Source organism: Arachis ipaensis, chromosome B08 (genome assembly GCF_000816755.2).
Source record: "Arachis ipaensis cultivar K30076 chromosome B08, Araip1.1, whole genome shotgun sequence".
Taxonomy (NCBI): domain Eukaryota; kingdom Viridiplantae; phylum Streptophyta; class Magnoliopsida; order Fabales; family Fabaceae; genus Arachis; species Arachis ipaensis.
The window spans coordinates 9,117,045-9,144,326 of NC_029792.2; the positions used below are offsets into that span (position 1 = coordinate 9,117,045).

At 31.7% G+C, this 27,282-nt stretch overlaps 4 protein-coding genes across 6 annotated transcripts; all 4 read left to right on the forward strand.

Annotated features, from left to right (window-relative positions):
• Positions 2,842-5,975, forward strand: LOC107613748 (lipoyl synthase 2, mitochondrial). The gene is made up of 4 exons (XM_016315872.2): positions 2,842-3,372; positions 3,601-3,812; positions 4,311-4,690; positions 5,299-5,975. The coding sequence occupies exons 1-4, from the start codon at positions 2,939-2,941 to the stop codon at positions 5,419-5,421; spliced, it is 1,149 nt and encodes a 382-aa protein (XP_016171358.1). The 5' UTR covers positions 2,842-2,938; the 3' UTR covers positions 5,422-5,975.
• LOC107610473 lies at positions 8,756-9,388 on the forward strand. Its single transcript, XM_016312524.1, has one exon. It carries the CDS (start codon positions 8,756-8,758, stop codon positions 9,386-9,388), a length of 633 nt encoding a protein of 210 aa, XP_016168010.1.
• LOC110265678 lies at positions 13,613-23,145 on the forward strand. Of its 3 annotated transcripts, XM_021108817.1 has the most exons (13): positions 13,613-14,888; positions 15,010-15,617; positions 16,350-16,419; positions 18,162-18,230; positions 19,360-19,481; positions 19,569-19,653; positions 19,749-19,881; positions 20,017-20,169; positions 21,015-21,115; positions 21,539-21,614; positions 22,019-22,584; positions 22,691-22,754; positions 22,867-23,145. In XM_021108817.1, the coding sequence occupies exons 9-13, from the start codon at positions 21,081-21,083 to the stop codon at positions 23,116-23,118; spliced, it is 993 nt and encodes a 330-aa protein (XP_020964476.1). In that variant the 5' UTR covers positions 13,613-14,888; positions 15,010-15,617; positions 16,350-16,419; positions 18,162-18,230; positions 19,360-19,481; positions 19,569-19,653; positions 19,749-19,881; positions 20,017-20,169; positions 21,015-21,080; the 3' UTR covers positions 23,119-23,145. The 3 variants fall into 3 exon arrangements, with proteins under 3 accessions (XP_020964476.1, XP_020964475.1, XP_020964477.1); XM_021108816.1 differs by having other exon boundaries at positions 16,350-18,230; XM_021108818.1 differs by lacking the exons at positions 13,613-14,888; positions 15,010-15,617; positions 16,350-16,419; ... (4 more) ...; positions 20,017-20,169; positions 21,539-21,614 and having other exon boundaries at positions 21,012-21,115.
• On the forward strand, positions 18,546-20,133 carry LOC107612549. Its single transcript, XM_021108102.1, has 7 exons — positions 18,546-18,695; positions 18,811-19,078; positions 19,165-19,261; positions 19,360-19,481; positions 19,569-19,653; positions 19,749-19,881; positions 20,017-20,133. The coding sequence occupies exons 1-7, from the start codon at positions 18,546-18,548 to the stop codon at positions 20,131-20,133; spliced, it is 972 nt and encodes a 323-aa protein (XP_020963761.1).

The following is a 27,282-nucleotide window of genomic DNA, read 5'->3' on the forward strand; positions in this document are numbered from 1 at the left end:
TAGCATCTTAACGAATAAAATTATACTTAATCTTTTATTTTAATATGAACGTTATTTATTTGTTTATCTTTTTAATGATTGATGAGATGATTGGTGAGAGTGTGCTTCGCGTGGCATGGCTGCGCGTGAGAATGGGTTATTCTTAGTTTCTTACTCAGATGGAATAATAACACAAGTGGAATTTTTTTCAAAAATAAAAATAAAAGAAATGGTGAATTGATGATTGTATATATTTCCAGTCCTCTTGTATATTTTCTCTTATGGTAGAAAATAAATATTATCTTTTTTGCATTAGCTATTAATCAATTTTAATATAAAAAATAAAAATATACAAAAAATAGGTAAAATATATACATATAGTATTTAAAATATAATAAAGAAGTGAGACTATATCTTAGAGACGTTATAGCATGTACAACTGTTAAACAGATTAGTCCGAATTATTTAGGCATGTTTAAGTTTGTTTTGTTCATCTTTTACAATTTTTTAATTTAAATAATTTATGGTTAATCTCATGGATTATATTGGATTGGTTTGTTTATATTATTTATTTTTTAAAAATTAATTTGACAAACAATATTACTTTTAAATAAAAAATTTAAACAAATAATTTTTTTTATTATGTGTCCAATTTTTTGGTCGAATCAAGATGGATATTGGTTAAAAATGGCTAAATTTAAAAAAAAAATGCAAATTTCTAAACCAGTCACCCACTTAGTCTATGGATTGACATATTTACCTCGCTATTTTTTTAAATTAATCAATCCAAAATTTAAATGGATTTAATTTTAGAAATAAAATTCATTCGTTTAAATAGATAAATAAAACTGACTCGATGAGTTTGACTCATTTTGTCGGCTCAAATAAAAGTCGCCAGTTGGCGTATGGGCTTTGTGTGCTACCGAATGATTGTTGTGGGCTTTGTGTCAGCCCACTATATTCTTTTAGAGAAAATCTATGATTTTATTTTTGTGCAACAACGTCTATTCCTAATTTTTATATTTGCAATTTTGCATGACGTATAGTCGTATACAATTTTGTAACTTACACATGATAAGCTATATAAAAAAAAAAAAGGTGCTCGCCAAAACAAATAAAGTGAGAATAATTTCCTTTTTTTAGAAAAGAGTTATTATTAATGTATGAAATTTTATGTTAATAATATATATACGTGTGTGTGCCGTGTGCCGTGTGCGTGCGCCAGAAAACAACGGTAGCTAATAGCTATTCCTCATTCATCACTCTGCTATCCGAATCTCTGCGATACTACGATGCCTTATCGCTATCAACTATCAACACTTACATTTATTTGAAACAAGTTTGCTGTAAAATCAAACATTAATTATTATTTAAAATTGGAATTTCAATTTTTTTATTATTATTATTAAATAGATATCAGTACGTAGTCATCATTTGAGTTTAATCAAACTTGCGAAAGCTTTCTTCTCACAGTGTCGATCTTAGATAGATCTCCCTATGGGGAAAAAGAAATTAAAAGACTAAGGAAAAAAGTGGATCAAAGGTAACAAATAGGAGCTTGCAATTTCATACTTTTTTTAGTATCCGATGAATGCTAATACCAATGTGCAATTGGGCACCTTTGATCTTTGACATTTGACATTTGACAATGCTATCGTTGTTGGCTGTCTCAAACATAAGAGGACAAATAAGTGATCACCAATCAAAATTTGCCGCTGCTTTGCTACCTCTAAATCTCTAATCTCCATATTAATTATTTAGGACACAAGATATAGTGATAAACACAATGCAAAAAGTGTTCTTTTATCTTACAATAAAGATATTTTCCTCGCTAATAAATTTGTCTCATCTCCTATATACTTTTCTTTGGTTCTCTTTCTAATGTCTCTATTCTGTGAGATGATATGAAATAAAACCTAAATGCACATGAATTGTTCATGATGGCATAATTAATAACACCTACATCTTGCTACTAATAAGGTCCAAGGGAATGTTTAAATGTTGGCAACTAACACATACCATCATTTTGGTTCGATAAACTTGAAGTAAAAGATGGAAAATATTGTCACCCCACCCCCATCCATTTGAAACTTTAATTTGATGTCTCAAATTTCAATATATTCTCTCCGAGGGAGCAAAAAGGCCCACCAAACTGGAAAAATGATGAACAATTTGACTTCTTTTACCTCAATAATTTTCCATCTCAGCGGGGACCAATACGACAAAACTGCAAGTTTGCAACAACCTAGCGTCTCTTAATTAATACTTTATGTGCGTGTATAAAAAACTAATATTTTGATTATCAGTTTTATTATAGAATCTAAGGGTTGTCATGTTCCTGCATGCTTTAGGTTTAGGCCATATTAAACAATAATGTGGGTGTAGCTAAATATCTATTAATTAATTTTATAGAGATATTAAATAATAGTCATTCCTTGAACTAGTATCTTGCATGACCTTGTCATCAATCTTTGTTTTGTTCTTTTTGCAAACGAAATCCTCCAAATGTGGTAAAAAAATGTTCGCAAGGGTTCGAAGAAAACCTCACATGGACTATTGAATAACAAATTATAATTTAGAGCACATATTAAAAAAAAAATATTTAAACCAATTTAAATTGGTCAAATAATTAACAAATTATTAGATTATCAAAATAATTAGTCATATAGTATCACCGTTGGTTCTGAACAACAGAACAAGTAAGCGTTTTTCTTTTGTTTGGTAAAGGAACAAGTAAGCTTAGATACCAACAAATTTGAAGCCCAAACAGTGCTTATTAAGGCCCATCAGTGTAGCCCACAATAAGCAGGCCCAAAATACAGCCCAATACGATGCCGATGGTGGTGGTTAGTGGTTGGTATGCGACAACGATCGATCTCAGCTCCAAACCAGGGGCACAGAGAGAGAGAGCCATCCTCATCTTCATCCTCATCGTTCCTAACTGTCTGCAAACACCACCATGATGATGTATTCTCGTTTTCGAACCGCAGGTCGGAATATCAAATCCGCCGCAAAATCCTTCTTTTCCTCTTCTACGATGCCTCCGCCGGCAGCACCCCCGCCGCCGCCGCAGAATCTGGCGGCGCTCCGTGCTCGTCTGGCGGAGGAGTCTCCGTCACTGTCGGACTTCATTGCGCTAAAATCTGGGAATGCGTACTCGGTGGAGGTCGGAACGAAGAAGAAGCCGCTGCCGAAGCCTAAGTGGATGAAGGAGTCGATCCCAGGAGGTGAGAAATACGTGCAGATCAAGAAGAAGCTTCGAGAATTGAAGCTCCACACGGTATGCGAGGAAGCCAAGTGTCCTAATTTAGGGGAGTGCTGGTCCGGCGGCGAGACCGGCACCGCCACTGCTACCATCATGATCCTCGGCGACACTTGTACTCGAGGTTGCAGGTTATGTATCTATCATTTGTTATTTATAGAATTTTATATCAATTTAATGTAATTCAATTTGTGATTAGTGCATAGAATTTTTTGATGTTGATTATAGGATTAGGAATGGGAACTCTAGCTTTAGAAAATTTCAAGTAGAACAATCGTTGATAAGAGAGTGTTTTATAAGTTAATAGAATAGATGGCAGTGGAACCCTTCCATTTAGATATTTTTATGTTAATTTTCAGATTTTGCAATGTGAAGACATCGAGGACTCCTCCACCACCTGACCCTGATGAGCCCACCAATGTGGCTGAAGCAATTGCGTCATGGGGTTTGGATTATGTGGTTATAACAAGTGTTGACCGTGATGATTTACCTGATCAAGGGAGTGGTCATTTTACTGAAACAGTACAGAAATTGAAGATACTGAAGCCTAATATGTTGATAGAAGCCTTAGGTATGCATTTTGAATGTTTTGCGGTTCTTAAAACTGTTGACGCATGGCAGCCTAACCTTATCCTGCTAGGAGGATGTCTCATTCTTATAAATGAAAAATTCCAAGCACCTAGGTTGTTTGGAAGTATAGTACATAATCAATAATGGATATGAAAGGAAGGATGGTCTTTTGTTTTTCTGTTTTTACTGAAGTTTATTAGGTAGCAAGTAGAACTAAGTGGTGGTACCTAGAATGCGAATTATTATGTTAGCTGTTGGTTTATTAATAGCTGTTGTCTTGACAGCACTGCTTTTGATTAGAATGATAAGAATAAAGACATTATTGATACAGAACTAGGGTAAAATTTTGAAGAATTGATTTGCAGTCACATAATTTCTTCATAGGGTTCAATCCTAGTTGATTTTTTCTTAGATGGATTATTATCAAGGGACTATCCTTTGTAGATAAAATTCAGAATTTCTTTCTGTTGTAGTCGTTGAACTATGTTTGTTGCAACAGTTCCTGATTTTCGAGGAGAAGCTAGTTGTGTAGAGAAGGTTGCTAAATCAGGATTAGATGTCTTTGCACATAATATCGAGACAGTTGAAGAGCTTCAAAGTGTTGTGCGGGATCACCGAGCTAATTTTAAACAGTCCATGGATGTTCTAATGATGGCCAAAGATTATGCACCTGCCGGAACCCTCACAAAGACCTCAATAATGTTAGGCTGTGGGGAAACACCTGACCAGGTTGTGAAGACAATGGAGAAGGTGAGAGCAGCTGGTGTTGACGTGATGACTTTTGGTCAGTATATGAGACCTTCAAAGCGCCATATGCCAGTATCTGAGTACATTACACCTGAGGCCTTTGAGAAGTATCAGACACTTGGTATGGAAATGGTAAGTCTCTAATATTTGTTCCATTGGTTACGATCAATTGTATTTTACTTTTCCATAAACGAGAGGAATGTTAGTATGTTACTTATTGCATAAAAGATGATTACTAATATTTGATGTTATCATCATTTCTCTAGTATTCTATTATCATAATCTCAGTTCAGTAACTTTTGCTAGGATCTCATAAAATGAGTAGATATTTTAGTCAAACCATACATCTTAAAACATTTGGGCTCCTTGCCAATATTTAAATATATTCTTAAAAGTCGAGGCAGACAAACACATTTGCTTCATCATTGTTGCACACACAGTATGTTTAAACTTTAAAGTAATCTGTATGCTGCCAACTCATGGTAAATTCCTTGCAAGCAATTTGGACACCATTTGGACACGCCGGTGGCCCTGCATGTAAGAATCCTAACACTACATATGGCATTCTGTACTTGATAATGGCAACAGAGTGTAATCATGGTGCATTTCTCTTTTTGATTGTTGCATGTGACATGTTGATTTGCAGAGGGGGATTCTATTAAAAATAGCTGCATATGGTACTTATTATAACTTGATCATGTGTTATGAATGATGGATTAATCCTACTTTGTTTGTCACAGGGATTTCGGTATGTGGCATCTGGTCCCATGGTTAGGTCATCATACAAGGCAGGCGAATTCTATATTAAGTCCATGATTGAATCCGACAGGGCTGCATCTCCCTCAAAGCTGATTGCTTCTTGATCCATTCTTTTCTTTCCCACCATTTTTATGTGCATTATATATAATGGGTACACGCTTACCCCATACTATTGATGCTCGGTCATGCCACATGTAATATATCAGTAACATGCTGTAAGTGGCAAAGCTTTCTGCAACTTTTTTACCCAACCATCAATGAGTGGATTGGTTCAGATTTATTGGAAAATGCAACATCCCCTCCCTGTTGCAAAGGTTAATTCAATATTTCTAATATATGTTAACTCAAATTTGAGAAATCATGTAAAGCGGCTGATTTTAATGTGGCTGTAGTGCAGTGTTGATTTTGAGAAGTGTTATTCAAAATTTCAGTGTGTTAACTCATCTTCAGTGGCAGAAATTTAAACCAATGTTTGGGACCACTTTGATAGCAGTGTAGAACCAAAAGCATATAATTCTGCTTTGCTGTTAGCAGATCAAGGTGAAGCCATGTTAGTGTTAGTGTGTTACCGTTGCAATCATCAGGTGGAGCTCTGAGGGCTTCTTTTTTGGGTTATGACTTTAGTGTATAAATTTCAGTATACTGTGGGAAGGGGGAGTGGTAGTTTATTTATTTATTTATTTTTGCTACAAATTTTTTTTTTTAAATTGATCCATTAAAGTTGGGTGGTCCATTTCTATGATGGGCCTAACCAACCAATCAATCCTTTGTAATTTCATATTGGAATTTGGAAATGAGGAATTTTGTATCGGTAATAAGTAATAAAAGTTATGAAAATTTTCAACTGATATAGTGGTATTTTAGTAATTTTCAACCGTTAATCTTAATTATAAAAAATATATATAATTAAGATCAACGATTAAAAATCACTGAAACACCAGTATACTTAAAAACTTTTCTAAAAGTTAAATACCAAAAGAAAAAAAAAAAGTAATGTGTAGCCATATGATTGGATGCTTTTATTTGGTACAAACCGTGTACTAATATTATCACAAAACCAGTTTCAAATCTTCCAAATTATTTCCGAGATTACTACATTCAATATCAACAATTTGAAAGGCAAGTGTCTTTCTTGGTTTTGCTTTCCGTTGTTAGGTCCTTTAACACGACATTGACAGCCTTGTCCATCATCATGTTGCACTTTTTAATCATCTTTTGCCGTTTCTCATTTTATTGCATAAAATTTCAGAATTAACTTTTGAATTTCACCTTTTTTTTTAGAAAAAGTATAGGTAAATAATGAAAATATTAAACAATGTAAACAATAGATATATTGGAGGTGTAGTGTGTTTTTATTTGATTGGTGGTTGTTCATATTGTTCAACAAAATCATTGTCTTCCTAGCATTCTCCTTTTTTTTTTTCATATAAACAAAAACACTCCCACATGAAATTTCAGAATTAATTTTTGAATTCTTCTCTTCGTTTTCTTGCTTGATATATAACTAGATCGTGGTAATTTGTGCAAAATAAATGAATAATCATACCTACATGGTCTCTTCAATAATTAAGTACAAGAGATTACTCCTTCTAAAATTGATAAAGTTAATTATTTAAGAAAATATGTTGAAATTTTAACCATTTAAAATTTGTTAAATATAATAATTTTTCATTTGAGTGAATAGTAGTATTGCTGAAAAAACTAGTCAGATTTTGGAATTTGAATTCTTCCCAGATAAAGGACAGTTTCAAGTCAAACTGTGTTTTCCTTTTTCTAATATACCCAACCACACAAGTTTAATAACATTGATTGCTTCACAAATCACATATCACAAACTAATTGCTAAAGAAAGCAATTTAAATGTCTAACGGTTATTAGTATCACCATGGAATGTAGCAAGTTGGCAGCGTAATATTTGGATATTCTCTCTTTTTCATTTTTATTATTTTGCTTACAAAAGTATAGAATAAATAACTTATGTTTTGTTAAGATGCGATGTGAATATTACGGAAAATTATTGCAACCATGAAAATAATAATGAATTATAAACTCAAACCAAATGCTTTAATACAAACTGATTTAATATGAAATAAATACAACTGTTATACCATGCAATGAATCTCTACTCAAATAGCAAATAGCCAAAGAAAAAGAAAAGAAATGTTTTTAGGGCCGAACATTTTGTGTTTGTAGCTTTTAGAAATATATTGAAACAGGATCTCATATGTAGTGGTTAATTATAGTATGAGACTATCATGGTTATGGAGCATTGGAGATACTATCTAATCTTTACATGCAATATTAACAGTACAATACTTTTAAGAAGGATTTTACCTCATGGACTCTCGCGGACGGATCCAAAAATATTATCATGGGGCTAATAATATATAATATTAAAAATTATATGCAAAAAATTATATAATATAAAATGTATTATAAAAATATACTGATAGAGAATATATTTTAAAGTATAAAAAATATATATGTACCTTTTATTAATGAAGTGATCGATTCCTCATTTCATAAATTCATCGATAATAGAATTTGTGTCAAATTTTTCTGCAATTTTCTTTTCAATATAATTAAAAGACAATTTGCAAGAAATTTATCTTTCATTTTGTTTCTGAATTATTCTTCACAATATTCATAGTTGAAAAAGAACTCTCAGTTGTAGTAGTTGAAACAGAAAAAATTAATACCAAATGAATCAAGAAGGACGCTCACAAGAAGAAAAAAATCTACTTTATGGGAATTGAAAAATTTTATTTAATTAAAAAATATTAGTAATAATATCTTTTCATATTTTATTACATAAAAATATAAACAAAAAGTGATTCAAAGGTTAATACTGTATATATATAATGGATCATGACATGCTATGATGCTAATATTAGTGGATATAATACTTACGTACTCCATTTTCTCTGTTATTTCAGAATGTCATGCTAGTTGTATAGTACCCGTATAAGACTTGGAAGAATTTAAGCTTAAAATATTACTAATCTTGCCTGCATAACTTTCAGTTAGGTGGAAAAGCTAGGTTTTAAATTCAGGGTAATGATAATTGGTGATACAAAATTGTCTATCAACTACATTATATATATTATTTTGATTTAATATTGATTAGATTGTCATTATAATAGAGTAGCATGATGTATTATTATTGATCAATACATAATGTTTCAACTTTCAACAAGTCAATGGTGAAAGGTATTGGACACAAGTGTATCCTTCATCACTACCATGATCAAAGCTATATATATATATATATATAAACAAGTGTAACAAGTTCACCTTAAGCATCAAATCAAACCCCTTCCTCACTTTATGAATTGAACAAATAATGAAGCCAATTCAATTGCATTGATCTTTCCAACAACAATGCCTCTCACCATTGCCACCTTCTAAAACCTCTCTTGATAACAACTTTGATCCAAGATGGGTTGCTGCTTCAGCACCATCAATACTCCAAACACCAATAAAGACCGAAATGCCCTTAAATCAGATTTGACCCATGAAAACCTAAACCACAGAGCTCCACCATCACCACCACCTGTTGAAGAAAAATCGGTAGTGAAAGAGGTTCTATCTGAAACACCAATTTCCAAACCCCAAGTTTCAGTTTTGACGATAGAAACAGAGACCCAACTTCCCAAAATCCAATATTCAAAGTGCCCCATCTTCAACGAAGCTCAGGAACAAGTCTCTCTGGAAGTGTCTCAGATTACAGAGACATGCAGCATTAGCGAGAGCTTCTTCTCCACCTCGAGAACGCTGCCGGAAAAGAGGGTTCCGGCAAGTCCGCAGTCCGCTTGCCAGAGGGATTCCGGTCAAGTTCGCCGTCGTCCAGGCGAGAGTACCGGCCGGAGAGCGAGGTCTCCGTCGTCTGTGGGGAGGTTCTGCGACGGAAACAGAAGGAATCAGGTGAAACCACGGGGAAACGGCGGTCGGAGGTTGGCGCCGGGGAAGGGTGTGGTGAAGGAGAACTGTAGAAAGGAAAACGACGTCGTCACACATGAAGAATCACTTGACAACCCACGTGTTTCATTGGAATGCTTTATTTTTCTCTAGATTTTATTTTGGAAGCAAAGCATGCTTGTGTTCAAGGTTTTTGGTTTTTACAAGCAATTTTATTATTATTATTATTATGGCTTTTGGTTCCATTGAAAATTGATTCTCTTAAGCAATTTTTTTGAAGTATGATTTTTATCATATATTTTCTGAATGAGGAAAAAAAAAAGGATAAAAAATTACATTTGAAAAAATTATTTTGAGAAAATTCATTTTCGGATTTCATTAAAGCTTTTGATGTTTAGTAACGATATTTGAAACATTAGAGTTTGGGTTTGATTGATTGATTATGTTGTATATGTAGGGCTCCTTGCTCACAAAAAGATTGCTTCTGTAAATTACCAAAGTTAAAATAAAGTGTGTGTGATATAACTGCAGCATAATTAAAGTCATAGATTATCTTAATTTATTGATTTACTTGCATAATTCTGAAGATTTAATTTGTTACTTTTGCTAGGTAGGTCATTTATTTATTTCTTGTCCTAAGCAATGGAAATAGTCCTCGAAATTGGGTAATAAGGCAATTAAGAGCATGAAATTTCTATTTCCTTCTTGAGGAGTAGGGGTGCACATGAGACGGGTGAAGCCGGGTTTGATATGATTCAGACCCGACCCGAAATATACACCGAGTCTATTTTTTAGACCCGAATCCGACCCTAGACCCGATGAAACCAATACACTTTCGGGCCACAATTATACCGGGTGAAAATCGGGCCGTTAACATTATATTACGTTGATACCTTCTTGTAAACTAGCATGTAAAAATATCCAAATTTTCAAGACTTCAACCATTATTTAACATGGTAAAATTCACTTAGAAAAATATAACAAGAACCAACTCTTCTTTAAAATTAAAGTATAACCACAATCAATACTAATATTGTCTAATAATACCAAATATTTAAATCAATACAAATACCACAATATTATGCATTAGTCTAAAGTCTTATGCATTCTAAACATAAAACATTAACTTATAGTCTTATAATGACTAATAACACAAAATATTAAGGTTTACAATACTTAAATTCCACATAATAGTCATGATCCATCACTAATAACACAAAATATTAATTGTGTATGATGACCGGGCCACCGGGCCACCGGGCCGACTTCGGGTGACCCGAACTATGGCCCGGACCCGACCCGAAATAATGACCGGGTCTATTTTTGAGACCCTTATCCGACTCTAAACCCGATGAAATCACACCAAATTAGCCCCTAAAGTGTTCGGGATCGGGCCGGGCCGGGTCTGTGCACCCCTATTGAGGAGGTCACATAAATTAAATAGCTTGGTTGTTTTAATGTATGCATATGTAGTGGACAATCATCCATTTGAGTTGCCAAAGTGGGGGCACCATTTCATCAAGTATCATAACATGGCATGCATAGATGCAAAATAAATGAAACTAGTCATTATTAACAAGCCAATTAGAGTAAATTCTGATTATATATACAACTAAGAGCTTGTTTGGGTGAACTTCTAAGAAAAGATCTTTTTTTGAATTATCTTTTTTTAAAAGATCTTATGGAAAAGTAAAAGTAATTTTATGTTTGGGTATCTCATGCAAAAAAATCTTTTTATCTATCAATTATGTTTGGGTATAACGATATAAAAGTACTTTTTTTGTTTATTTATTAGATGAAAAACATCTTTTTTTTAAGAGAAAAAGATCTTTTAAAAAAATATGTAAATTACAGCTTCTCAAAAAAGATCTTTTTTTGATTTTTCTAGTGTTTTTACTTTTATTACTAGAAATTTGCCAAACATGCTAAAAAATAAAAAAAGATCTTTTTTCAATAAAAAAAGATCTTTTTTTATCAAAATAATGGTGCCCAAACAAGCACTAATCATATCAATTATTCATTCATCACTTCTAAGCAAAGCAGGAGGCAGGAGCCATATATCATCATTTAGAACTCTAATTAACTACACGTAGGTAGTGGATTAGGTGTTGTTCTTGATGTGATCAAATAGCTCCAGAAAAAGAAATTTTAAAACTTGATTATACTTTGAAATGAAACTATATAATATATCGATCTAGTTATTGAGAGTGTGAGTCAAAATGAGTCGAAGGTTGATTATCAAGATTTTAAAGAAGGTCAGCAACATAACAAGATTAGTAGTTAGTTAGTTTTGTTTTTTATTTTTAGGGATGTTTATAGTGCGGTTTGGATCACTTTGAATTAAAAACTGATTCGATTCGAATACTATTTTTATTTGCGGTGCGATTTTGGATGGGATGATTTTTAAACAAAATCCAATCCAATTTTAAGCAGTTTGGATTGTATTAGATTTGCGATTTTGTAAATTAATCAACTCTTATTTTAAACATAAAATATTTATTAAACATAATTATGATTGACAAGTATCAAAAGCCTAAGCAATCTATGATCCAAAAAAATTTAGCTCAGAGTCCTTTTTCTTCTTTTTCAAATTCTAGGAGAGGAAGTGTTGGAAAAAGAGGTAGAGGGGATAGATTTTCTATAAGAGGACATTTCTTTAGAAATTCATCTTGACCTGAATGCTAAGTTTGTGGTCGTTTTGGTCACATTGTCTATCATTGTTTCAACAGATTCAGTTAACAAATGGGTCACTCTATGATACAGATGTTAATTGATACAGATTTACAGAAATTATTTTCTGTTTGACACGTGTTATAGCTGAGTGCAGAGTTTGAAGAATGAGGGGAGTGGAATTATAGTTTAGTTGTGGCTTAACCTGCTCTTACAAAGAATAATAGAAATTGGCACAGTTGGGTTTTGTTAATAGGATCTTAGTATTTTCGGCTTCATTGGAGGGTATTTGAATCTTAATCTTTTTAATTCAATTAGTGTGTATTATAAGCCAAGTAAGTATAAGGTTCAAAGAAAAAAATTTACATCATGTACCCAAGAAATTTGACTCAAAACAAAAAACAAATGGAAGAAAATATGTACGTTTAAAATCACGATATAGAAAATACTCAATCATTAGGCAAACATCTACCATTATATATGAATGTATGTGACCAATTGAAAGTATATGATTAGTATTAACTATCAATTGAAAATATATCAAAATATATGGAATAATAATAATAATAATAATAATAATAATAATAATAATAATAATAATAATAATAATAATAATAATAATAATAATAATAATAATAATAATAATAATAATAATAATAATAATAATAATAATAATAATAATAATAATAATAATAAATAATTATATCAAATAAATAAGTTTAATAAATAAAGGTACGTAAATAATTATATCAAGACTTGTTCTTATTTGCTAATCTTAAACTTATGTTCTATGTAACTACTAATTTCTAGCAAAAATCTTGAAAAAATATTTTGGGAGACAAATATCATATAATGTCATCTAAATTAAAACTAAAAAAAAATCTGCATAAAATTAGTTTTTTTTTTATATCTTTTGAATATATTTTAGAGGTGACAAATGTAATGTGAAAAAAATTAATGAGATTCATAATTTAATTTAATCAAAATAAGAGAGAATAAGAGTTGGTGTTTAAATAATTTTTTTAATATGTAAAAAGTAATGTGAATATTTTCACAAATATAAATTTTTTAAAGTAATTAGTTCAGGATTACATTAGTCTTTTTTATTTTTGCTGTCTTATAAAATAAAAAAAGAAGTTCTTTTTTGGTGTCTTCAAAATATAGCCATTGGGCTATATATGAAACGAAGCCCAACAGTGAACCCTTACAGGGTTGCAGCTGCTCATATCAGTTCGAATGTGACTCGGCTGGATAACACATGTTGCGAAAGGCTCTGACAAGTTGCTGTCTACCAAATAGTAAATTACCAGATGTCCGCATGACCTTCATCGAATGGGAATATCTGTATCAGAGCATCTGTACATTATAATTGGCCTTAACAAATTACTCTTCCTTTTCAAACTCAAAGTTGTCACTTCAATAATTTCATATCATCCACTGTCTCTCCACAATTCAATACAGATCCATCATGGTATTCAGACACAGATGCATCGCTGAAGATAATTCTGTGTTTTTTTTTAATTTCATCCTAATGTGTGTCTTTTTAAATATTAGCTCACTAGAGAAATTCTAATGTGTTTTATTTTAGGCTCAGTTTTTTGGTTATGGACTCCATAAGTGTGATGTGCTGCGTTATGGGAATAGGAGGTGCTACACATATATGTGGGGCAGTTTTTTGTGATTTTTGATGGGGACAAGTTGGACCATGCGAGTTGTGTGTGAAATAAAATATTAGGGGCAAATCGGACGGTCCAATTTGCAAGGAGGAAAAAATTGAATTTTGGACGAAGCAAATCGGACCATCCGTATGGCTCCTCACGTTCAGGGATGCATGTGCTCCTCTGTCAGCAGTCGTCAGCCATCCCTTTCACCTTCTCTCTCACGCAACGTCGCATCCTTTTCACCGAATCACTGAGCCAACCTTCCCTCTTCATGGATCTGCTTGAATAGGTAATGATTTCTTTGAACCCTAGCAGCTTTGCTTTCTTCTTCAAATTTTGTTTCGTCTGCGGTACGAAACTCTGTCTACGAGCTGTGTTCTCCTGGAAGTTTGTTCGTCGCCGTTCATCTGGGTTACTGATTTCCCAATTTCCCGGTAAGATTCAAGATCTCAGATTAATCAATCAGGTTCATCGAAACCTATTATCCTCTTGGTTTTTTTCTTTTCCTTGATTTTGTCGATCTTTGTGATGAATTTTGTCATCGGTTCGACGATTGATGTAGGTTTTATTGTGTATGGTTCCTGAAATCCTTGATTGTGTAAATTCTGATCATTTTTTGTATCTGTTCTATGGTTAATTGAGATTTTATTTTCTAGGGTTTGTGAAATTCCTAATCTTGCAAATTGTGATCGTTTTGGTATCTATTCGATGTTTAACCCACATGTTATTGTCTAGGGTTTCTGAAATTTCTAATTTGCAAATTCTGTATGTCACTTGGTTTTTTTGTGGGTTCATGTTCTTGGTTATATTTTTTTGGGTGTTGCTGTTAACCTTCAGTTTGAACTTATTATCAGATCTCCTTTTGGTACCTGTTGAATTATTTGTTGCATGTGTTTTGTGTTTTTCATGAATATATTTATGATTTATTACTTTGTTTACATTCGACAAATCCCTTGAGTTTTTAAACTGTTTTCTGTTTTGAGAAACATGTTCTGTTATCTATGTTTGATGTAATGTTCACATGAAAATGTGGTTTGGATACATAATAAGGTTGTTCTGTATATTCTTTATTGGGAATCCGAAATTTGGGCATCTTTAACAAGGTATGAGGTTTGAATCACATCCCTTTCATGAATGTTGATGTCATTTTGAGATTTTTTTTAATTTTTATCTAAACTTTTTTTTCCCACTCATCTGCTGTTTTGAATGTATCCTTACCTAACACATTTACCAACTCTCATTGTGATAAGTAGAATCATTGTTTGGGGTAGTTGATTACTGTCTTCCCTATGGTCTTATGAGGTGTAGCTGCACTGTAGTAGGTATGGTCTCATATCTCAATTTCTGGTCTGTATTGCTTGATTTCTTGAGAGTTTCACTTGTTTTTCCTTTTTTTCTGTTGGTTCAGGTTTACCTCATATGATTAGTTGTTTTATATTTCAGCTGTTGGAAGGACATGCACCTCCTTGACCCCAAGTTAAGAGGTTCATTGAGAAAAGAATGGCCTTGTGCCATTAAAATGGCTTCAATGTGTTCTTTCTCTAACTAGCACATGTCTTTCCCCAAAGAAATAAGTATCCAGCAGCTGGTCTTCCCATCAAAATGTTTTTTTCACATGTAATAAGGTTGTGCTATATATTCTTTATTGGAAATTTAAAATTTTGGAATCATTATCAAGCTATGAGGTTTCTGTCTCATCCTTTTCCTGAATGTTGATGTGATTGACAGGTTTTTATTAATGTTTATGTATACTTTTGCTCCCATTTATCTCTTGTCTCCAATTTATTGCTACCTAATACATTTACTAACTCTCATTGCCAGCACTAGAATCATTATTTGGGGTAGTTGGTGACTGCCTTCCCTTTTCTCGAATGACATGTAGCTGCATTGCAGTAGTTGTGGTGTGAAATCTTAATTTTTGGCCCCTATTTTTTTATTTCTCCAAAAGTTTACTTCTTTTTCCTGTTTTTGTGTTGGTTCAGCTTTTGCTGCTATCATTAGTTGTCTATGTGCCATTGGATGGAGATGAGAATGTAGGAATACCTATCAAGGTATGGACTTTCTATCTAACCTATTTCGTGAGTGGTGATATCATTGATATGAATTGATTCATAGCTTTTTCCTCATTAAATGAAAGATTTGGTTATTCAATTTTTTTGTGGGTTCATGTTCTTGCTTAGAATTTTTTGGAGTTGCTGTTAACTTTCAGTTTTAACTCATTATCAGATCTCCATTTGTTATCTGCTGAATTGTTTGTTGCATGTATTTTTATTTTTTTTCATGAATATATTTTTAATTTTTTACTTTGTTTATATTCAACAAATTCCTAGACTTTTTATACTATTTTCTGTGTTCTGAAACATGTCCCCTTATCTATGTTTGATGTTATATTCACATGAAAATGTGGTCTGGATACATAATTAGGTTGTGCTCTGTATTATTCATTGGAAATTCGAAATTTTGGAGTCATTATCAACATATGAGGTTTCAATCTCATCTCTACCATGAATGTTGATGTCATTGAGAGATTTTTACTCATATTTGTGTATACTTTTTTTCCCCAGTCATCTGCTGGTTTGAATGTTTCCTTACCTGACCAATTTATAGCAACTCTGATTGTTATCAGTAGAATCATTGTTTGGGATAGTTGATTACTGCCTTCCTTATGTTCTTATGAGCTCTAGGTGCACTGTAGTAGGTATTGTGTCATATCTCAATTTCTGGTCCCTATTTCTTGATTTCTTTAAAGTTTCACTTGTTTTTCTTGCTTTTGTGTTGCTTAGGGTTTTGATCCTATGATTAGTTGTCTATATGCTATTCAATGGAGATGACCATGTGAGAATGCCTATGAAGGTATGGGCTTTCTATCAAACCTATTTGGTGAGTAGTGATGTGATTGATATAAATTGATTTTTCCATCAAAATGTGTTTTCCATATGTAATAAGGTTGTGCTATATATTCTTTATTGAAAATTTAAAATTTTGGAATCATTATCAAGGTATGAGGTTTCAGTCTCATCCTTTTCGTGGATGTTGATGTAATTGACAGCTTTTTATTAATGTTTGTGTATACTTTTGTTTCCATTTATCTCTTGTCTCCAATTTATTGCTACCTAACACATTTACTAACTCTCATTGCCAACACTAGAATCATTATTTGGGGTAGTTGGTGACTGCCTTCCCTTTTCTCGAATGACATCTAGCTGCATTGTAGTAGTTGTGGTGTGAAATCTTAATTTTTGGTCCCTATTTTTTTATTTCTCCAAAAGTTCACTTCTTTTTCCTGTTTTTGTGTTGGTTCAGCTTTTGCTGCTATCATTAGTTGTCTATATGCTATTGAATGGAGATGACCATGTGAGAATGCCTATGAAAGTATGGGCTTTCTATCAAACCTATTTTGTGAGTTGTGATATGATTGATATGAATTGATTTATAGCTTTTTCCTCATTGAATGAAAGATTTGGTTATTCAACTCAATTTGATTCTCATTTCTTTTAAATTATTTATGTCAAAATTATTTGCTATTTCACCTCTTGAAAAGACATGGGGTGTTTCTCCTGAATTTTATATGTCATTCCCAGTGGAATTGGCTTTCTTAGATTAAGATGGTTAGATTAAGATGGTATCATCTTGCTATTTTTCCCCACTCATCTGTTGGTTTGAATATATCCTTACCTAACCAATTTATATCAACTCACAATTTCTGGTCCCTATTTCTTGATTTCTTGAAAGTTTCACTTATTTTTCCTGTTTTTGTGTTGGTTCGGGTTTTGCTCCTATGATTAGTTGTCTCTATGCTATTGAATGGAGATGAGAATGTGGGAATGCCTATGAAGGTGTGGACTTTCTATCAAACCTATTTGGTGATTACTGATGTCATTGATATGAATTAATTCATAGCTTTTTCCTCATTGTACCTAATCTATTTATGAGTGGTGATGTGATTTACAAAAAATGATGTGTAACCTGTTGTTTATTTGTTTATTTTTTTTTTCAAGTTCAACTGAATTGGATTAGATTTATCTCTTGGTTGTTTTAATTCTGTTTTATTCTTCAGCTGTTAGATGGAGATACACCTGCTTGGCCTCAAGTTAACACGTTCCTTGAGAAAAAAATGTCCTTGTGCGAGTAAAATGGGTTCATGCTATTATTTGTCTAACTAGCACATGTCCCTAGCCAAAGAAAAAACTATCCAGCAGCTGGTCTTTTCATGAAAATGTGTTCTCCACACATAATAAGTTTGTGCTATATATTCTTTATTGGAAATTGGAAATTTGGGAATCATGATGGACGTATCAGGTTTCATTATCATCCATTTCATGAATGTTGATGTGATTGACATGTTTCTATTCATGTTTGTCTATACTTTTGTTCCCATTATCTGCTGTTTCCAATGTATCCCTACCTAACATATTTATCAACTCTGATTGCCATCACTAGAATCATTGTTTGGGATAGTTGCTGACTGCATTTCCTATGGCCTAATGACATGTAGCTGCACTACAGTAGTTGTGGTGTGATATCTCAATTTTTGGTCCCTATTTTTTTATTTCTCGAAAGTATCAATTCTTTTTCTTGCTTTTGTGTTGTTTCAGCTTTTACTCCTATGATTAGTTGTGTATGTGCCATTGAATGGAGATGAGAATGTGGGAATTTTTATCAAGGTATGTGCTTTCTATCCCATCTGTTTGGTGAGTTGTGATGTGATTGATATGAAATGATTCATAGTTTCTTACTCATTAAATGAAAAATTTGGTGATTCAACTCAATTACCCTCCATTTCCCTCCTGGATTTGAATTCAAAAATGTGAGATTGTGTCCTGAATTTTTTCTATAAAAGGAATGTGGGTGAAGCACATTGAATGCACAAACATTCTGCTGTGTTGTATTTCCTCCTAAGCTATATTTATTTCAGAAATTTACTGTTTACATTTTGATCAATTTCATCAACTCATTTTATCTCCTTTCTTTTTATTGCAATGCCTCCTCCATTTGATATGATTTCTAAGATGCATCCTCCTAGAGAGGCTTGGAGGCTGAAAGTTAGGGTTCTAAGACTTTGGGTTGTACCCTCTTTTGGTAACCATAAGGTTCCTAACTCAATGGAGATGATTCTCCTTGATGAGCATGTTAGCCCCTATTAGCTTCTCTTTTAAATATGGTCTTACTTGTTGTTTTTTAAAGTTTTCAACTTTACATTATGTGTTTGATTATTCTGATTTTGTTCTTTTGTTCCATTTCTAGTGTAGAAAAATGCAAGCTACAGTCAAGAAACCACTGCTTAATAGGTTTAGAGATCATATAGTTGAAGGACAAGTTTATAGAATGGCATATTTTACTATTGTGTCAAATCATGGTAGTTATAGAGCAACTTCTCATGAATTCAAATTGGTTTTTCTTCACCGAACCACTGTTGTAGCTGTTGATGAAGATGTCATCCCTAAGACTTGTTTCAACATGTTTTCTTTTTCTGAGTTGTTGAACATGACCCAAGATTATGATTTCTTAGTTGGTGTGTATAACTTCTTGCTTTTCTGTTATTGAAGTTTTTTTAACAAATCCTTTGAATAGTTAATAGATCGTGTTTATTTGGAATAGATGTCATTGGTCTTTTAACTTCAGTCGGAGAAGAGAAAGAATATGCAAAAGAGGGGAAAATTGTAAAAATGATTGCATTAGAATTAACTTCAAAAGAGTATGTTCATTGAGTGATTTCTGCTGCTTTCTCTTTATCTTTTAATGATCTTTTTTGCTTATTTTCTATTTTATTCTTTGTGATCTTTTGAGTTTCAGTCTTACAGTGCGATGTGCATTGTTTGGGGATTATGTTAATCAAGTGAATCATTTCCTTGCCTCTGGCTATGTGGAGCAGCCTGTTGTGGTGATTCAGCTTGCAAAAGTCAAGTTCTTTAGGGGTATATTTTTTTTTCTGTACATCTCATGGCTGCTATAGGTATTGTCTCCAATAAAGTTTTCTAGACTCTTTCTTTGTTGTTGTGTAGGTCAAGTAGGTCTTCAAAATGTGATGTATGCCACTCAAATGTTATTTAATCCTGATATTCCTGAAGTTGTTGAGTTCAGGCAGAGGTTAGCATGCTTTATTTAGTTGATGTTTATTGTATTCTTTATTTACAAGCTATCTGGAGTAACAAGTACAAGTATTTGCATTGATTTTTTTTTAGTATGATTGAGCAAGGTGTCAATGGTACCCATCCGCTGTTTATTGCAAATGAGGGTAAAGTTCTCTCATTGGAAGATGATTTCATGCGTTTAACTAGAAAATGCACTATTGAAGAGCTTCAAGATAACAATCAGGTTGTTTTCTTTTGAGTTAGTTGTGTTTCTGTTTCTTTTATACACAAATGAACCGAAAAAGAAAATCAAACAAGAATTTCCAGATCTGTTTTTTCATTCATGCTGTTAATTAACTCTGAAATGCCCATTGGATAGGAGGGTTCTTTTATCATTTTTGGTGCAATTCAAGGTATTGTTGAGGATGGAGGTTGGTGGTATTCTGCTTGTGTGTGGAAAGGGTATCTATCCTCAAAATGGTGCATATTACTGTGATTTTTGTTTGAAGCACATAACTAATGTCACTCCAAGGTCAGAAAATTTGTTGAAAATGTTTTCTCATATTGTAGAGTGGATTGTTTATAAAAATAAGGTTTTCTGGTACTATTTATCTGAATGATTGTGTTCTTTTTTATTTTTTTCTCTATGCAAATTTAAAATTAAAATAACAGTTGAAGATCATACTGGGGAGGGTATTTTCCTTCTCTTTGATCGGGAGGGTATTAAAATTAAAATTAGAAGCTACATTTAAGGTTACATACTATAATGTAAGTTATTAACATGAGAGAAGTTCGAAGGATAATAAGAGGAAGCTATTCTTTTTTTTGTTAATTTCTTTTTAGCAAGTTAATTAATTCAGTTTCAGTGAGGTTGTATTGGCCGTGTGAAATTCGGTAATTTTGGTATTACTATATTGTATACAATAAGAAAAAATATTAAGCAGATAATTGAAAACATTTTTAAGAGTAAAAAGAATAAAATCGTATTTATAATTTTTTAATATTGATTCTGGTCTTTTATATTTTAATATTGATTGATATAATTTTTGTATATTTTCTTTCTTTCATATCGTTTGTAATGCATATTCTAATTAAGAAATTCATAATTCATGATTGTTTCATTTAATTATTATTAGTAGTAGTGGTAACCTTTCTGTAACTTGTCAATATTATAATTAGTATTAGTAGAAATTTAATTTACTATAATTAATAACAATATTTTTGTTCGTCTATTTCATCTTTTGTTTATGAATGGTTGCTGTTCGTTTTTTATATTTGTTCTTTATTTTTCTCGATTCATTTTTATCAGCTGTTTTTTGTTGAATTTGTTGAAATCTCCTATTAGGGTTGACTTTATTATGATGCTCTTTTTTGCAGTAGGAGACAATATCTATTCTTTCTTCTTGAATCTTTATAGCACGTCTCTCTATTTGATAAGTCTCAATGGCCATGAATGCCAATAGAGAAGATCCAAATAGGTATGGTGTTGAGCATTAGACAAGATGTTTTCTTTGTTTCATTTTCAATTTGATTGAAATCTCATTTATTTTTTCATTCAATATATTTCAGATTAACTTTTGAAAATGTTAATGTCAATTAAATATTGATATTGATGTTATGGCATGTATAGTTTTTTTTTTTAATTCTTACTAAGATATTTTTCATGTTGTAATTTAATTTTATTGGCTCCTCATCTATATGTAGGCCAGATTTCAGAAGTTGTTGTAATGTGTAAAATATGTTTTATAATAATTTTCCAACTTTGTCTCTTGGTTATTTTTCATTAATGTGTTTTTAGTGTGTTACTTTTTTTATTTTTTATTTTTTGTATACTTAGTTAGTTATTTTCTTGATTAAAAGTCTCAGTCTTAAATTCTAATTGTACCATTATGTTCTAATAGGAGGTTTTTAGCAACCCAGGTATACTGGCCCAGCGAAAAAGAACTGGTTTTTAGATTTCGCGTTTTCAATAAGCAGGTAACGAAACATAATGGCCAATGTGCAATTTTAGGCAGTGGTATCAATCTCATATAATTAGATTCCTGATTTGACTATATGTTCTTGAATTTGTTATTTTCTACTATTTTCTGCATGTCTGGGAGTGGTTGCTCTGTCCTTTTGTCCCTTTTCTATGGATATTTTGTTTAAATTCATTGAGCTATTTACTGAACTACAATCTTCTCATTTATTTATGCTAAAGCTTTCTTCTCATTATAATGTTAGTTCAGTTACGTGATTATTGTTCTCTTGTGTTGCTCAGTTGGTAATAATGGTAGATTTAAAATATCTCTCTTTGCTAAATAATTAGTTAAAATTATGTGAAGCTTTTTTAGCATGTTTTGTTACACATGAATTAACTTTGGGAACAAATTTGAATATAGGGTGATAGAGCTCTTCCCCCAAATTTTGTTTCAACTCATGGGGAACGATTGGGGCTAATGTTCTATGTCATTGACGAGTTAGATAATTGTTTAGTGCTGGAGGTGGTAAGAAAAAATGATCAGTTGCTCATAACTGACTCCTCATTTGAACATATTAGAACTTTCTATTTTATCGATAGAGGGGCATCTGTTCAATTTAGGTATGTCGGTTTTGGCATTTTTTTTATTTCATTGTGGGATAAGGATAACCAACCCATCCGAGTTCACCTTGATCCTGACTTCTATGTTCCTAAGCTAATGGACCCAGAGACACTTGATAATGTATCAAGAGTGTTCCACATAAAGTACACCAGGATGGATGAGGACTCATCAGCTGATGTGATTGTTCTCTCCGGGTCTGGACCATCGGATGATCAGTTTTCATCAGATGCTGATGAAGACAATGATCAAAGTGGGGCACTGGTAGGGGATAATCCCAATGATCCGATAGATTTGTCTAGTGGAAGTAGTTTATCATTGGAGGTTAATGAACAAAGTCATGCGGCAAACGAGTTGGTTGATCCTAGGTAATGCTAGATGTAACTTTTTCTTTGTGTTTCTGATTTTAATATCATGGGAATTTTTCAGATTTTTCAGTGTGGCGACTAACATATTCGTATTATCCTGAATTAGATACTCTCCAGAGGTTTCTTATGAAAAGAAAATCACAGCTTCGGATGTTGCACAACCTAGATTGGTAACTTGATTTCAAAAGAGTTTTTTTTTTATCTTTTTTTTTTCTTGCAAGCTGATTGGATGTTCTTCCTAAATCTTTTATGTTTGTGTTAACTATGAATTATTCCTTGCAGTATTTGGCTTCAAAATTCGCTGCGTATCTTAAACTGTGTGGAGATGGCTCAATTTGGATAATCACTGGTCTAGATTCTAATGTAGAGAAGAATGTCTTCTTCCACTTACTGAAAAGTGGAGGAAGAGGTGGAGAATGGAAATTTGGAGTTGGGTGGAGGGAATGTTGTAGAATATACAACTTAAAGGAGGGTGATATCATTACTTTGAAACTCGGCTCGATAGCTAGACGGCAGATAGAGTTATCGATCTAGCGACATTAGACCTCCTATGTATAACTCTATTTAATGGATATTTTGAATTATATGTTAATTTGTCTTGGGCATATTTTATCTTTTGTTTGATGAACAAATTTATATATGTTGTATATATTTTGTTTTGTTATCAGTAGGTATCTTGACATTATGTGTTTCTAAGATAATACATAATAATAAATTACATCTCTGTTGGACTTTTTTTTCTGTTTTTTTAGTGTCTAACAATTGTTTGGATATCTTATTATCTTTTATTATCTTAGAAAATATGTTATGCCATTTATTGACATATTGAATAATTGTTTTATTCTATTTTTTTATTTTAGTATAATGATAATTTTGTAATTATTCAAAATTAATACAACATGTCTATTTTTGTAGAATACATTTTAGTTATATTCTTAGTATTTTTCTTTTAAAAGGGTTTAAATTTCGTGAATCCCGTACATTGCACGGATTATCACGCTAGTATATAAGAGATCTTTTGTCGAAATTGAATATGTCTGAGGCAAGTGTTATGCCTACACCTATGGTTTCTTTTTTGCAGTTGTTATCTACAGGTTCTGAGCTGTTTGAAGATCCTAAATTATACAATCACTAGGTCTGACTTGAGCTTTGCTGTTAGCAAAGTCTCATAATTCATGTTCTTCGGGTTGTTCACATTTCTAACTATGAGCAAAAATAACAGACATTTTGATAAAACCTCTTGCTACTACTTCATTTGAGAGATTAAAATACAAACTCAAAATTGTCCAAAGGTCTAACCTGAGTTTGACAGGGGGAGGTATTAAGAGTATGAGTCAAAATGAATTAAAGGTTATTATCAAGATTGTAAAGAAAATCAACAAGATAACAAGATTGGTAGGTAGTTAGTTTTGTTTTCTGTTTTCAGCCTTTTGCACAAGGTATCTGCTGTATATATACATAGGCCTAGTCCTTGGTGAAGGTTAAGCTATATTCAATGTTCTAAATCAATTCTTTTTCTGTTCCTACTCTTTTAAAGTTCCATATTCTATACTTTTCAATTCTGCAATTATTCATACTTCTAGTTTCTTATTCTTCAAGAAAACTCAGTTCATCATTTTCTCTTCATTAGCGTGGAATGTTATTATTGGTTTAGATTTTCTCACTTATTTTTATGATTGGACTAAGTGTGTGCCGTCTTTAAACTAAAGTTTGAGAAGACTAATAAGTGAATGATGGATTCCCCATCATATGGGCTTAGCTTCCGTAACATTTGGGCTTAGCTTCCATAACATACATTTTCTCTTAATTATTCAACTTCCATATACAGGTGTAAACCAACAAAAAAAATAAAAATCCATATACAATACATGATTCTGAATCGTGTGAAGCTTGCAAGCATATAAAAGACATAACCTATAAACTAACCTGGTTGGTCTAGTACTTAACTCAGACATTAGTCTATTTAGCAGCAAAACTTTAAATAGAGTTTCGATCTCTAATAAATTAGTTTTTGACATGCCGGATTATAAAGTACGATAAAATGAAAAAAGATAACCTGTATTCTTGTCCACTTTACAAGTAGTCACTTTCCAACTCCTACAACAAAAAAATGCAAGTCATTTTCAAAATAACACCACCATTTTTAAGACCAGATTTTTTATGAAGATTTTTCTTTTGAGTTTTTAGGGAAAAAAAAAATTCGGAAGAATCATTATTCTATATATACTATCGTCATTGATTGACCGTCCATTATAATGAACCAATACAGCAAAAAAAATCGTTAATATAATAATATCTTAAACATAATTTATAATCAACATCTATCATGGTAACTACATTATCAACTAAAGAATTATTGATTTCAAATTAGAAAGTAATCCTAACATAACATAGTGATTAACCGTAACAAAATCTCGACAAAGCATTACTAACAAAACAATCATCAACTCAAAATCACACTTTTTTTCAAACAATAATATAGTCAATGGTGATATACTAATTTATCCTAATCTAATATTTAACTTCAAATAAATAATTCATAATTAGTTACAGGTACATCTTAAAAGCAACTACTAATATCGTAACAATCAACTAGTCTTCCTAACAAATATATATATATCCTATTAAAACAATGGCAATTGAATAAATAATTTTAAAGAATAGCATTCTGATAATAAGTTTGACTAACCACGTCTATGGATAATAATGTCCGTGTATGTGTGTGATTTGATTTGTTTGTGTTATGCCGCCCTTATCTTTCCAAATTAGAGAATGAAAATGAAACTATCACAATTCATAAACTGTGCAACATTACATTATCAACCAGAAAAGACTAAACAAACAGTATAGCTCGTCCTTATCAGTGTCAACTGCCAACTGGCAATTTCCAAGGCTATAAAACATATATATATTAATGTTGAAGAATATTATTAAGAGTTTATTTGTGCGCTATTAACTTATTAAAAAAAGATTTTTTTTTAATGTATTAATAAAATTTTAATTTTTTTAAAGTTTTTTATTTAAAAAATATTTTTAATGTAATAAATAAATAAATAATACTTTTATATTATTATATCTAAATATAATTATTAAATAAAAGATATTTTTACATAATAAAATATCTAAATATAAAATTATTTTTATTTTTTTAAAAAATATTTTAAAAAAATCAATTAAAAAAAATCTTTTCACATCAAAACTCACCCAAACAAACTCTAATTATCTTACTAATTAAAAGAGATCCATATACTTTTCCATATTTAATTTATAAGGACCAAAAATGTCCCGGTCAATATAATCTCGCCCACCACGACAATGCTGTTAATGTAAAATGGACTATGGTTTCAACATGCCATTTTCAGGGGACCATTTATGCGTTGGATTTTACACACAATTTTCAAACACATATTTCACCAAAAAAAAAAAACAAAGAAAAGAAAGAGCTAGAGAAAAGCATGTACTCATATAGGCAGCAGTCAATAATTTTGATGATATTTAATCAAGACTAATTAAAGATCAATTATATATTATTAATTAATTCCGTTTGATGGCCTACAACAAATGCAGCAGATAGAGACAGTTTTTGAAATCGCTGCAAATAAATTATATTGCTGCTATCTACCAGTTTTCTGCAGTGATGAAAGGAAGAAAAAATGAATTAACGAAATGATGTTTACATAGGCTTTGTCTTGATCCATTCATGAAGCAATAGATAAGGACATATGAGTCATGTTAATATGACCTACCCTTTATCTATTCAGATTTTTAGAGGTACGGTAGCTAGTTAGCTAGCTATTTAAACTATACATGAATGAAGAGATCATAATAATTAATGCTGTGCATGCAGAGCTTAATAATATTGGGCTTGGCACCATTGATGCAACACTGTGCCATTCCAATGAAGCAGTGCCAGATCAGAACACAGCGACCCTGATACATTAATATATATGTACTGCGAAAATAATTCAAACATATATATAATAAAGATACTGGTTTATTTTATGTAGAAGTGAGAACAACTCAATATATAAATAGCTGAATCTTGTATATATGAATGACAACTAATATCAAAGTAACAAGTTAATTATGTGATGCTCTTTTAAAATTATTATGTGAATTTCTAAGGCGAATACTACTGCATTTTCAATAAATTAAAATAACGAGTGTAATGTTGTTCTAAATTAATATATATTAAAAATATTAATTTAAGTTTTTAAGCAAATAGTTTCATGATGACATAGTCTCTAGCTCCATTTTGCGTTCACTTAGCTTCATTCAGTAGCACTTCACTCGGTCTTTTGACTATTAGAATCTTTCACTTATTAAAAATCTTTGCAGGTAATTCTTTCTTATTGGTCAACTCTCGATAAAAGTACAAATATAATGAGCTACAAGATTTTGGAAAAATTATCACCACAAAAACTAGTTCATGTGGCAAAAAATTTTAAGATTTTATAAGGCTCTTTTTTAAGTATTAACCCTCGATATGAAATTTTTTTTCAAATATTGATCCTTCGAGATTCATAATATAATTTTAGAATTTTTATAACGTAACAATTTAAAATTTAATTTGTTATTTAAAAAAAACTTACAAAAATGTAAACAAAATTTTCGTGTAAGAAAATATGTTAAAAATATAATTTTTTTTTAATTTAAACTTATAAGACAAAATGTTTCATGACGATATATTATGTTGAA

Coding starts and splice junctions, on each gene's coding strand:
- LOC107613748 (XM_016315872.2), top strand. CDS start 2,939: ATGATGATGTATTCTCGTTTTCGAACCGCAGGTCGGAATATCAAATCC. Junction 3,813..4,310: donor TATGTTGATAGAAGCCTTAG/GTATGCATTTTG, acceptor TTGTTGCAACAG/TTCCTGATTTTCGAGGAGAA. Junction 4,691..5,298: donor AGACACTTGGTATGGAAATG/GTAAGTCTCTAA, acceptor TGTTTGTCACAG/GGATTTCGGTATGTGGCATC.
- LOC107610473 (XM_016312524.1), top strand. CDS start 8,756: ATGGGTTGCTGCTTCAGCACCATCAATACTCCAAACACCAATAAAGAC.
- LOC110265678 (XM_021108816.1), top strand. CDS start 21,081: ATGGCCATGAATGCCAATAGAGAAGATCCAAATAG. Junction 21,615..22,018: donor TTCGCGTTTTCAATAAGCAG/GTAACGAAACAT, acceptor ATTTGAATATAG/GGTGATAGAGCTCTTCCCCC. Junction 22,755..22,866: donor ATGTTGCACAACCTAGATTG/GTAACTTGATTT, acceptor TATTCCTTGCAG/TATTTGGCTTCAAAATTCGC.
- LOC107612549 (XM_021108102.1), top strand. CDS start 18,546: ATGCCTCCTCCATTTGATATGATTTCTAAGATGCATCCTCCTAGAGAG. Junction 19,482..19,568: donor AAAAGTCAAGTTCTTTAGGG/GTATATTTTTTT, acceptor GTTGTTGTGTAG/GTCAAGTAGGTCTTCAAAAT. Junction 19,882..20,016: donor AGCTTCAAGATAACAATCAG/GTTGTTTTCTTT, acceptor CCCATTGGATAG/GAGGGTTCTTTTATCATTTT.